Source organism: Schistocerca americana, chromosome X (assembly GCF_021461395.2).
Source record: "Schistocerca americana isolate TAMUIC-IGC-003095 chromosome X, iqSchAmer2.1, whole genome shotgun sequence".
Classification (NCBI taxonomy): Eukaryota; Metazoa; Arthropoda; class Insecta; order Orthoptera; family Acrididae; genus Schistocerca; species Schistocerca americana.
In genome coordinates this window covers 535,001,678-535,014,963 of record NC_060130.1, presented here as the reverse complement: position 1 = coordinate 535,014,963, position 13,286 = coordinate 535,001,678, and the positions used below count along the sequence as shown (strand labels likewise).

Genomic DNA, 13,286 nt, shown 5'->3' with positions numbered 1-13,286 from the left:
AATATCTCGCTCACCAGGTGGAATAGTGTTGTCATGGCTTGTGCTCCCAAGAATCTAAATTATTCTAGGGAAATTTTGTCTATTCCAAGGTCCTTCTCCATTTAAGAGTTCCAGTACATTGGAAAATTGTTCTAGCAGTGTTGTATCTCCCATCTCCTCTTCTATGTTCCAAGTTTGTTTTGCTTATATAGATCCACTATACATTCCTTCCACCTTTCAGTTCTTCCCTCTTTTGCTTAGTACTGGCTTGCAGTCTGTGTCCTTGATTTTCATACAATGCTCCCCTTTCTTCCAAAGGCCTCTTTAATATCTTACAGGTCACATATATCTTTCCTCTAGTTATGCATGCTTCTACAGTCTTGCAGTTTACCTCTATCCATTCCTGCTTTGTCATTTTTCACTTTGTGTCAATTTCAGTTTGTAGATATCTGTGTTCTGTTTCATCTGCTTTACTTGTCGCATTTTTATATTTTCTTTTTTAATCAATTACATTCAATATCTCCTGTGTTATCTAGGGGTTTATAATAGCCCTTGCCTTTTTACATGTATGATCCTTTGCTGCCATCCCTATTTCATTACTCAAAGCTATCCATTTTTTTACTCCTTGTTCCATTACAGTCCAACATCGTTTAATTTCACCTCTGAAGCTCTCGACAACCTATATCTCCTTCATTTTATCTATGACCTATATCCTAAATTTCCATTCTTTTCCCAATTTCGTTCCAATTTGCAGTTCTCACTCAGTAAATGACAGTCAGAATCCACATCTGCCAGTGGAAATACCTTGCAACTTAAAATCTTGTACTGAAATCTGTCTTCAGATTATATTATCAATTTGAAACCTTTGTGTGTTACAGTTCTCTTCCACCTAGACAATTTTCTTCATGATTGTTAAACCAAGTGGTAGCAATGACAAAATTGTTTTGTGCAAAATTCTACCTTGTCGCTTCCTCTTTCACTCCTTTCCCCCAGTCCATATTTGAAAATTATTTTTCCTACGCTTCATTTTCCTGCTATCAAATTCTGGTTCCCCATCACAATTGAATTTTAATCTCCCATAACTATCTGACTAATTTCTTTTATCTCCTCATACGTTGTATAGATCTCATTGTCTGTGGAGCTAGTAGGCACATACAATAGTACTTCTGTGGTGGGTGTCAGCCATGTGTCTATCTTGGCTACAGTACTGGCTTCACATCCCTGTTCACCCACATCCCTGTTTTGTTGTTCAATATCAGACATACTCTTGGGTTCCTGTATACTGATATGACCATAAGTCCCATTCTTCCTGCAGGGTGTTTCACTAATTCCCATTACATCTAACTTCAACCTATCCATAGAATGCAAGTTCTGGTTTTCCTGATACCTATCTTCTCCTGAAGAGTCCCTGCCCCAGAATATTTTCCCAAAGAGGATGGCGGCATCATTATGCCACACTGTAGAGTTGCATGCCCTCTGGGAAAAATAATAGCTGTTGTTTCCCCCTTGCACCATTTGTAGTACCAGCACTGAAAGGCAATATTGGTTGATGTTAAAAGGACAGACTAGTCAATCATCCACACTGTTTCCCCTGCAACTACCAAAAAGGCTGCTGCCACTCGTGGTTTCCAAATATAGCCCCCCACCCTCATTTCACCTATATCTTGCAGGCACACAAGCTGACCCCCACCCCCTCATGAGGTCCATGGCTCATTGGCATGGGGTGGTGGGGGGGGGGGGGGGTTGCGAGACAATAACCGGACAGAATGAGATTTTCACTCTGCAGCGGAGTGTGTGCTGATATGAAACTTCCTGGCAGATTAAAACTGTGTGCCCGACTGAGACTCGAACTCGGGACCTTTGCCTTTCGCGGGCAAGTGCTCTACCAACTGAGCTACCGAAGCACGACTCACGCCCGGTACTCACAGCTTTACTTCTGCCAGTACCTCATCTCCTACCTTCCAAACTTTACAGAAGCTGAAACTTCCTGGGAGATTAAAACTGTGTGCCCGACCGAGACTCGAACTCGGGACCTTTGCCTTTCGCGGGCAAGTTCTCTATCAACTGAGCCACCGAAGCACGACTCACGCCCGGTACTCACAGCCTTACTTCTGCCAGTACCTCGTCTCCTACCTTCCAAACTTTACAGAAGCTCTCCTGCGAACCTTGCAGAACTAGCACTCTTGAAAGAAAGGATATAGCGGAGACATGGCTTAGCCACAGCCTAGGGGATGTTTCCAGAATGAGATTTTGACTCTGCAGCGGAGTGTGCGCTGATATGAAACTTCCTGGCAGATTAAAAATGTGTGCCTGACCCTATTTGGAACGTTATTGAATATTGTGTATCAGAGGAACCTTTCACAAGAGGTAATTAGTCACATATACATGCATATTTAAAGCTTGCCGAGGGTAAACTTTTGTCTGAGGTTAGAAGTGGACTTGAGTTTATGTTGGAAGTATAAATGGTGTTTTTGATGTGCAGAAGTGTAGGAGTAGAAAAACGGCTTTAATATATATTACTAAATCAGATGCAGAACCAATATCAAATTGTAATGACTCATCCTTATCATTTAATGTACGTCTTCGTAGATGGGCAGAATGCACGAATTACATTGATTAGACTGATTCATTTTTAGTTGACAACTGGTCACGTGTGAGGTTTATAGAAAAATATTTTGAATCATTTCAGGCGAAGAAATTTGTTGTCCGTGCACTTAGCGAGTGTCATTTGAAGTACAATGGCGGGGCGGGGCGTGTGGTCCGTTGGTACAATGAGGCCTTTTGGTTCCAAATGGTTCGTAAAAAACAGCTGTATTTATATGGAGACACAAATATAGGCAAATCAACTCATGTGGAAAAAATTTTGTCAAGGAAGCAGCATGTATACCTTCCCTTTTGCTCAGAATTTGGCTTTGGTGGTTATGATCCTCGTGTGCATAATGTTATTGTGTTTGAGGAATTTGAGTGGCAAAGGTGGCGTCCTTACGCGTCTATTTTGAAACGTATTGTTGAAGGACGTCCAGTACCCGTCAATGTTAAAAATAAGCCAGGAATGGTTATAAAACACAGAGGGCTTGTTATATTTGTGTCTAATGAATTTACTATTGGTGATGAGTCATTAATATCACGTTTAAATGTTGTGCACGCTGACTACCACATAATTCATTGTTTACAAATGAAGGAGGAGGTGGCGTCGGACGTTGAGGCCGAGGAGGAGGTTGTATGCATTTCGTCGGACGAGGATGGTGACACGGGCTCGCCGTGCACACCCGAGGCGTTGGATACGCCGACGGAACATTCTGACTAGGCCAATATCCTTTCTTTCAGGAGTGCTAGTTCTGCAAGGGTCACAGGAGAGCTTCTGTAAAGTTTGGATGGTAGGAGACCAGGTACTGGCAGAAGTAAAGCTGCGAGTACCGGGCGTGAGTTGTGCTTCGGTAGCTCAGTTGGTAGAGCACTTGCCCGCGAAAGGCAAAGGTCCCGAGTTCGAGTCTCGGTCGGGCACACAGTTTTAATCTTCCAGGAAGTTTCAATAACCGGACAGTCACACACATCAGTGCGGCATTGTAGTACGCATGAAAGTGAAGACAATTGTGAATGACGATATTAATACTAATGTTCATAGTGTGCGTATTGGCATAATAAGAGAATTTCCAATATGCAAACAAAACATTCATTTCAGAATGTCAAGTTAGTCCATAATATTATGTTTCGGCAGAATCCAGTTGTGGACACCAAATGGATCAAGTTTGGTCACTTAGAATGACGCCAGCCAAGTAATTTCTGTGGCTTTTAATATTTAGAGTATCTTGTCCCTTCAGTTTATGATCTAAACTGGAGTTACTCTCCATCTTTGGAATCTTCTAAAATATGATATAAACCTGCTGAATTTTCCTTCAGACAGTTTTTTGTTCAAGAAAAGATAATTTCCATCACGACAATATGTACACAGTAGAAATTTTCTTAATGACTGCTTTGGTTGTTGTATGTTTATATCTGTGTGTAATAATTCCTTTGATTGAACTTCATTCTAGTTAAGTATGTGAACAAAATGAAAAATATTTTGTATTTAATTCAAAGTCCTGTGGTGTATAGGCTATATAATGTTAATGTAAGTATTACAGAAGTAGCTAAAGTTGTTAAATGAAATGAATACCAAAAGTGTAGTAAGCATGATAATTGCAATGAAATATAAAAAATACATTGCTGTTTAAAAGCAGTAAAAGTATCAGTCTGACAAATTAAATACAATGGTTTGTCATAGTATTCTTGTACAGTTGATTCAAAATCTTATCTGCAAATGGTAGGGTGCATCATACAGAGAAAATAAATTTAACACTAACTCCAGAATAATCCTTCAACTCCGCAACACCATGTACACCGTTGTATAAGTATATTATGCTGCTGCCAAAATGATTGTTTACCTGATTATCTAAAATGACGATGATATAGCGAAACTTTTAGACAGCAAGCATAAAAAGTTTTTGGTCAGCTCTATAATGTTCTATGCGTTCACCTGTGACTCATTTAGCCTTTCTGTGGTAGTACAGTTTTCGTAAGTTAAATTAGCTCTCATTATGATTTTCAGTCAACTTGATAATGTAATTTGCTTCTTTGTATTTAAAATAGATAAAACTCCTTTTCTCAGCTATTGTTTCATATATTTGATCCAAGTAGATTTGCTACTAAAATAAAACAAATATTTTTCCTTAACTTGAAATATCTTCAACACTTCCTAAAACCTACTGTCTGCATTATGTTTTTCCTTTGTTTCTTCACTTTTTTTTTTTTTTTTTTTTTTTTTTTTTTTTTTTTTTTTTTTTTTTTTTTTTTTTTTTGGGACGATTATTTTTCACTTCTGTATTCTCCCTACTCTTTCCCACCAAAAAAGATAGAATTTTGAGATGCTAAATTCCTTGTTGGAAGAAAACTGATACTAAATTTTACTTTATTTTGTTATACAAATATTTCAGAGTTGTTAAAATTATTTCAGGTAAAGATGCTGAAGAATGGGACAGCAATTCCATTCCATAAGAAACTGTGTCCAGGATGTCACAATGTGCCAAAATCCAAAGAATGGCTAGCTGCCAACATCACAAAAGGGCTTCATGTCTTTCATATTGGGAAACGCATAGGCTACCATGTACACTGGGAACCAATTTTCATTGGTACCCATCAGGATCCACTGTATGATGAGCGCCTTAGCTGGGAAGGAAAGAGTGATAAAATGCCACAGGTGAGTTGAACATATTTTCTAATGAATATATATTTTTATTTTTGGTTCGATATTATTTAATTTTGTCACTTCTACTCCATTCGCCAGTGTTAATGCTTTGTGTATCTGAAAAATATGAACTTATATGTGGGCTCGAAGTCCACTTTACACTCTAGGCTCCCCAAGACACTTAGTGTGCATCAGTCCACAAGTTTGGGGTAGACAATGACATGGTAACTCCAGTGGTGTGATGCCTACTAAATAACTGGTGGAGGTAAAGCTAACCTTTTATTTAAAGATGTCTCCACCTCTGTTTCATGAGTTTCATTGATCTGATATTCAATGTGTCTATATTCAATGTGTCATGGTGAGAGATTGTTCCACACTTCGAAATATCGGAGCTACTAGCTGCAATCTATAAAATTAATAAAACATGTTTAGACATTAGAACCACAGTGAAGTCCTATTTATAAGTTTTTCCACAACAGCTACTGAAAACCAGTAGTCTCTGCCCGCATCCCAACATATGCCAAACACTCCGAACACTCTGCCTCAGTTTTATCTTAAGTTTCTTTCAATATCATTTCACGATATAATGTAATAGTACAGTCTGATTAACAAACATGCAGTTCTGCTCCTGTAACAGTTTTTATCAATCACTAACATTTTTAGCTTTCCATTCTACACAGTTAATGTCTCCTCATTGGTCAGACTAGTTCCATTACATTGCCAGCAGCATGACTAAGTTGGGTTAGTGTGAGTGTTTTGCACATAAACACCAAATATTTGTGCCCTACTGTGTGAAGAAACATTGACTCACTTTGTCTCTTACTGTTTCTACAAAATGTTTCAGTATAATCATAAAATTGGTTGTATTGGATGATATCACTTTTTCTGTAAACTACAAAACATAGAGGTAGCTGTTTTCACAAATAAAGGAAAGTGCATACAACAGAGTTGAGTAAAGCAGCATGGTAAGAATGACAAAATAGATATTTCTTCTATGTCACAGAAAAAGAACAGAAACAAGGGAAATAATTATATGGAAATTGTGCACTTCTTGGTAATGTAATGAAAAGTGTAAAGATAATTGAATTTCTAATTCACTGCAAAAGACAATGCAGAGCTTCATAACACACGTGTCACAGAAGTCCTAATACTTCTGTCAAAACGAGAAACATTTATGCCAGTATATTTTTCCTGTGGGGGGAAAAAATTTGGTTAATATAGTGTCACTGTGAAGTGTAAAAGATAAGAAGCAATTTTTTTTTTTTTTTTTTTTTTTTTTTTTTTTTTTTTTTTTTTTTTGTGCATCCTCAAACAACTTCGACTAAATTCAGTGTGTTTAGTAATTTCCAATTGCTCCAAGTGAATGTAATAATTACGGTATCTTCCATTTCAGGGATATGCTCTCTGTGTCTTGGATTATGAGTTTCAAATTCTGGACAATGCTTTTTTGGTGCATAAGCCTGGAATAAAAGTATTGAAGAAAGATCCACAGAGGGCAATGTTCGCAGCAAAAACCAATGCTCTCATCAAGAAAGTTATCTTTCCTGAACTGAAGGTACTATATGGTGTTAGAAAAGGTTGTGCAGTGTAACACTAGGACACACGCACATTATCCTGAGACAGGTAATTATGAGCTTAAAGTACACAAGTGCACTTTTCTTAAATTTCATTTAGTTCTTCCCTATGACTTACATTAAAATGTCAGTGGTGACTTGGCAAATCTGAATTTTCTTCTGTCTTCATATAACACCATTGGTGGTGCAAAGGAATTAACCCTTCCATGCTTGTGCGGTCCTCACCAAGAGGCCTCTAACTATTTTGTGAGTAATAATTTGCAGATATGGAAAGTATATGTAGTACTGTATTCCTCTGATAGTCCTATATATGGCCTTCAAAGGTCTAGTGAGTGATGGCTGGGTACAGGAGCATCACACTACTGGGGTTCCCAGCTAGGGCTGGTCAGTTGGCCATTATCACAATATCAGTGTGTTTCAGTAACCACCATTGTCTGCAAAGGAGGAATATTGTGTGGTAAAAGGATTGAGGACCTTGGCTTCACATACTCGATAGTGAGGAAGGTACAAACCTTCATAATAAATAACATGGGAGTTATGTCTCGGAATCAGGAAGACCTGTATCTTTGTAACAAACCATGAAAAATTAAATTATGCTGTATGCCAATGGGATAGATGGCAGTTCAGATGAAACTATTACCAGTGGGTAACCTTTTGAAAATGACCCACATATTCATTGCATAAGACCTCCTGACAGATATGTGGAACTGTGCGTGACTGGACTGCAGATCGCCGACTGTTTGTACAAATGCGGTTATCAAATTCTGAACTAAATGAACTCTTGGTGGAATGTTTAACAGTAAATACTTCAGAATGAACTAGAGAACTTGGGCAAGTAGTCATCCCAATCAAGCTTGTCATAGAAATAACAGAATATATAAAAAATAGTGTTCATAGGAAAAATGTAGAAGATTATCAGTTCTAACTGTTCCATTTCTTTATAAGCAAAGGTTTAGATGCTTCAACTGCTGCATTTAATATTTTAAGCAACAAACAGAGATATTTCTCCTCCTTGAAGAAGCAACAGTCCAAGTAACAGATTTAATTAAAATAAACTAACTTGGAGAGTACCCACTCAGACTGGAGCTGCAAACCACACCCATGTAAAGTGTAGGTGTTGTCAACTGCCAAGGCATAATGGACATAAATGCAGCAGAATTACAGTAAGATTGGAAACCAGAAGGCCTGATGGAAGTACGCAGTATAGTCAAAAAAAGTGGATAACATGCGAATAAAAAACAGATGAATTTATATTAACATTCAATACACCATTTTTAAGTAAATATTGTAAGCCTGGTTAATTTGACAGGAAGAAATGCCTTCTAACTCGAACACTGTGTGGAACTTTAAATGTTAAAGATTTTAACATACTACAGTAAGAGATAAAAAACATGCGAAAGGTATGTCTGTGCCACTAATGAACCAGAAACAATATGCTTATTCATGCCAAGGGCATTAACTGTGAAATTAGAGCTTTTCTAGCTCCAGTTGGAATCCTGGAGTTAACTAGAGGGAACAAAACCAAAGAATACCAAATTCTGAAGAAAAGGTTATCTCTAAGATGAGCAATCATCTAACTACAGTGCATCATTTAAATCAGCACACAGACAACCAACTGTGGAGACTAATGCCTTAACAAGAAAAATAATGCTGATATGAACATCAGCACATGCAAATGCCCATCTAGGGGGTTGTGTGTCGGAAAATTCCTGATGTTTCAAACGATTCAGGCAGCTAGAGAAATGCAACAATCACTGCGGGTTGGAAAAGACAAGAATGTAGAGTGTCTCCCTCAGGTGCAGATCTATTTCCCTCATCACAGAAGAGGAAGGATGCAGGCAGAGGTTAACTAAGGACTAAGAAAGTAGAGTGAAAGCTATCTTATAAAAAAACTAACCCCCTTAGATGTAGTTCACACAGACATTGACATAAAGGTACTAGTTGCTAAAGCATATATGCCTTCTGCTCCTCTCCCACTTGTGTGTCACTATTTCAGTGAAGACGAGGCAAAAGAGAAATGTGTGAAAGATGGCACCCATACTTCAGTGGTCTTAGGATGGTTACAGAACTCTCACATGCAAAATATGTCAGCACATGTCTGCAACTGAGATGCTTGAACCCATGTGATTCCCCCGTGCTAGGATTATACATTCTTTGTTGAAAGGACTGCCGCACAGGTAAAAAGGTGAAGGGTGTACTTCCTGCACTTGTCCATGACTCTTAACAAATCATTTTAAGTACTAGACTACAACTGATGGTAGTGGTGGTGGTCACAGATGTAATAATTTTGCAATAATTCAGGAGGAATGTTATCTACTCCAGTTGTCACATGGTAAATGAACTTAAATAGCTGACTGCTCTTCATCCAGCATATACAGAAACATTTTCTTCTTTTACAATACTAATATTGTTTCTTTTTATATGTATCTGAAACCAAGACACTTCTATTTTGGATGCTGTCCGCAATGAGATGGCTTGCAGTATACGCAGTATACACAATCTATCCATAAAGTCCAGGAACTGATTTTATTTTTGGCGTATAAGAATCAGCATACCAATTTAAGTGGTAGCTTCAGCTAACAGCTCTAAACAACTGATGAGCATTTAACCATTAGTTATGAGTGGGCAACAATAAGCAGTGAATGTGCGATTACAGAATGTAAACATTGTCACAATCTGCAATGCGGCAGCTTCTCTAAAGCACATGTTAGATATTTTCCTCAATGTTTTGAAGAAAAGAAAAGTGTGTGTGAAGTTCATCCCACACACCCTGACCAGATCCTGCCTAGAGGGCTGAGTTTCCTTGCCCCCAGATATGTTGACTTTGCCAGGCATATTAAAAAAAAAAATAATGGTATTGTGAAAAATTACTTTGTTTCATCAAATGAATACACTCTAGAACTGATAATTGTGCAGTATAATTATGATCTGTGTGTGAAGTAATGTGAGAAGTAGATACTTCCTTCCATGTAGCAACTTGGATTGGAGAGAAAGTGAGTATGACCATGAAGCATGTCAAAATTCATATTCAAAAAACACAAACGCCACTTTCATTTCAACATAAAATAGTTAATATTTGTTTGCAGTAATTGTGGTGGTTTTCAAATACACAGTTCATGCCAACAAACAAATCCACAAATATTTTGAGGGCATGTCCATTACAGTGGGGGACACAGCAGTGATCAAACATCATTTGCCACCTTCATAAAGTTTTAATGCACTTTATAATGTAAATGAAATAATTTTTTGTTGCAGGTAATGTCTTTCTGGTGTACTTAACCAATGGATTTGATGTTAGTTGCAAAATAGAGGCATATCTTTCAATATGGAGCAGTTCAGATGTTCACATTAGTTTGCAGCACAATGTTTAATTTTGTGGCTGCTACTGTTGGTTATTTAATATTATTATTGTCATAACTATTCTTATTATCATCATCATAATCATTATTATTGCTATTTTTATTATTATTGTTGTTGTTTAGGGCTATGCTCTCTGTGATTTGCTAGGTGATAGACTGTGAATGTTGTATAGTGAAAGACTGCTTCTGAATAATAGTTTTGGTGTGCTTTCTATGTGAGTGCTAGTTCTATAGTTCGTGTGCTGGGATGTGTTAGAGTAAATATAAGGAACTGAGGAAATTGGTGCAGTGTAAATTATTCACTCATAGTTTAGATGGAGGTACAGCTTTAAGTGGAAAATTATATATGTATATGTACTTCACTGTAGCTCAAATTATGCTCGTAAATCGTGGACATTATGCTACTGTGATTTACATATGTATTACACCCGTCATGTGGAGAATATATGTATATAGTGAATATTTCCATAAATGCACGGTTTTGTTTTTACGGTATTCCTACAGGGTGTAGTTTCCACAAAATGAAATTGGGACTTCGTACAGAGTTGCCTACGACTGAAGTGTGACTGTATAAAATGTGTGCGTTGTGACTGTGGGGCAAAACTGGATTAAATGTAATGGAGTGGTGAAAAATTAAGAAGCTGAACATGTTGAAATTATACGAAGGAATTGGCACAATTTTTGGCGCACAGTTAAATTTGAAAGATTACTTCTTACAGTAAACAGTGTATGTATCTGGATATTTATGACTTTGTGAAATGTTGTATTTTATGAAACAATTGAGAGATAACTTATTAACAGTTCTTGTTCGAAGTACTGAGATAGCTAGGGCTGCAGGCTATATTTTCAGTGTAGAAATTAAAAAAGGATAAGTTTGTATCCTCTGACATTATCATGCAGTATTCTATAATGGGTAGAGTGTGAAGGATGAATTGCACAATTTTTCAGAGATGAGTGTAGAGACTCCTAATTGTCACCAATACATGGGACAAGGAAGAAACTATTTTTTACTGTATCTCAGTTATTAAAACACTATTTGTGTGTTCATTACGTTGCCATATACTTAAGTTATTTCTGAGTAGTGTCTTTAAAATGGCACTGGCAGTGTAAACAAATTTAGTATAATTTGTGATGTGAAGTCACTTTTTTGTAGTATGTGCCATGATTGAGTTTGTGCTGTGTTTTACGTCAATGTTTCTAACTTTCTAAGTTCCTGTTAATGAGATTGTTTTCCTTTATTTCTTCCTTCAGATACAAATGACCACTTCTTGAGCTTTAAATGGTGACCCATTATAGTCATACAAAATGTGATATACATAGATGTAAACTCCTATTTTCTTCATAGTAGTGGAAAAACTAATGTGCAGTACATTACACCAATTTGTAAACTGACAAGAGTAAATTGTGCCTTAATATCTTTTCCGATCCTAACTTTTCTACAGAGTAATAAAGCAAAATTGGTTGTTGGAAAAACAATCTCAAGCATATATTTTTATTGGTGTGCTGTACAGAATTTCTGTTTTTACGTTGTGTTACTACTTTAGAGCAGAAATAGGTGTCAAAGTATTAATGTCTCAGAAAATTTGTTTGAAACTTCATTACAGGCAATTCAAAGCATCCAAATATTGAAGCCAGTTGTGTTCACATTACTGTCTTTCGTGTTATGTTAAGTCTCATTGAAATATCACAAAAAATGCAGTTAGACTTGTTCCTAACTCAAATATAAGTATTATGTAGCATATAAGCTTTGTTAAATAGTAACAACTATTTGAACATGAAAGATAAAGCTTGATAAGTGAATTAAAGATGGAAAAGTGTTGAAAATTTTGTTAACTGAATAAAGAAATAATTTTAGATGTTGTATATAGTCTGTATTTGTTGGGAGAGCCAGAGATGAATGTAAAATGTTTATTGTAAAATACAGTGGAACTATCTATGCTGAAAGAGTATATCACCTCTTTGTATTACTATCAAAGCACTCTTATGGCTGTCTTGAAAGGACTAATCTCCCTACTGATTAGTCTCTTCAGAATTGAGCAATTATTGGATGAGTGTTTTGAAACTGATACTGAAAGAGATGGGGCATGGTGGTGGTAAGTGGGTGATGGGATAGTAATTATCATAGTAAAAAAACCATGTTTGTGAGTCAAAAGAGGTTGTGCGATCCATTTTTCAGAGGACAGACAGGTTGGAATGGGCCCTTGTTAGCTAAAATTAATGCTTTGTACTTGGTAGCATTCCTTCCTATATTTAACTAATCCTGTATATGTATCAAAGTTAGTGCTGTCTATTTTGTGTCAAATTTAATGTAGTACCAATGAACATTTACAAAGGAAAAAAGATTGCACTATGTACTTGCAAAATGAATATTTTCGATACCATGTCAGTGTGGGACTGTCAGTTTTATTGTAGTTGCGATCCTAAGTTTTCGTGAAATATGATGTTTTTAAATGTGAGAAAGAAAGTACTGTGAGAGTGTATGTCTCTTTGTGTAATAAGAAACATATTTCAAATTACAGCTTTGGTTTTAATTTCACTGTCATTCTCTTCCTTACTGTGCAACCAAGAACTAAAATGCAACACAACAAAATACAAATTGGATCTTCAAGGAGTAATACAACTATATGGTAAGCTGAGAGATTGGAACTTCAACAAAGAAAAACAGTCGTTCTTTCATGTTCTTGTCCCCCCTTGATGGTAATAGATGAAAATACACATATTCTTCTATTGTTAGCTAGAGAAATCCTCACAGCCACAAATACTTCTCTTCGTCAAATTAAGTTTTAGTACTCCATGTTAGATTTCACTAGCACCTGCAGTGATATTGAAAAGTCACCAATTTGGAGTTGACAGGTGTACAGGTGTACAGGTGCTCCATGTGAAGACAATATTCCAATACAGTACTTAAAATGTTTAAACATACAAAGCTGAGTTTTTCGGCAAATGATATTATGCTAGGGGAGCAAGTATTAATCTGTAATGCCAGTACTTACGCACACTTTATACAATGATATTTAAGCAATTATCGTATTTATGGGAAACAGTCTACATTTTAATAGCATTAAACACTTCGTACAAAGATAAGTACAGAAGAGTGACTTCTGTGTATGTTCACAGTTAAATTTTCCACAGATATGACCAAGAAATATG

General features: G+C 36.7%; 1 protein-coding gene across 3 annotated transcripts in view; it reads left to right on the top strand.

Moving 5' to 3' along the window:
* Positions 1–12,652, top strand: part of LOC124555180 (beta-1,4-glucuronyltransferase 1) — a 312,738-nt gene extending 300,086 nt beyond the window's left edge. For all 3 annotated transcript variants that reach the window (XM_047129014.1, XM_047129012.1, XM_047129013.1), the window contains exons 5-7: positions 4,973–5,215; positions 6,597–6,826; positions 10,033–12,652. In XM_047129014.1, coding sequence (XP_046984970.1) covers positions 4,973–5,215; positions 6,597–6,794 — 441 coding nt within the window. In that variant the 3' untranslated portion in view covers positions 6,795–6,826; positions 10,033–12,652. The remainder of the gene's footprint in view (positions 1–4,972; positions 5,216–6,596; positions 6,827–10,032) is intronic.
* The last annotated feature ends 634 nt before the right edge of the window (positions 12,653–13,286 follow it).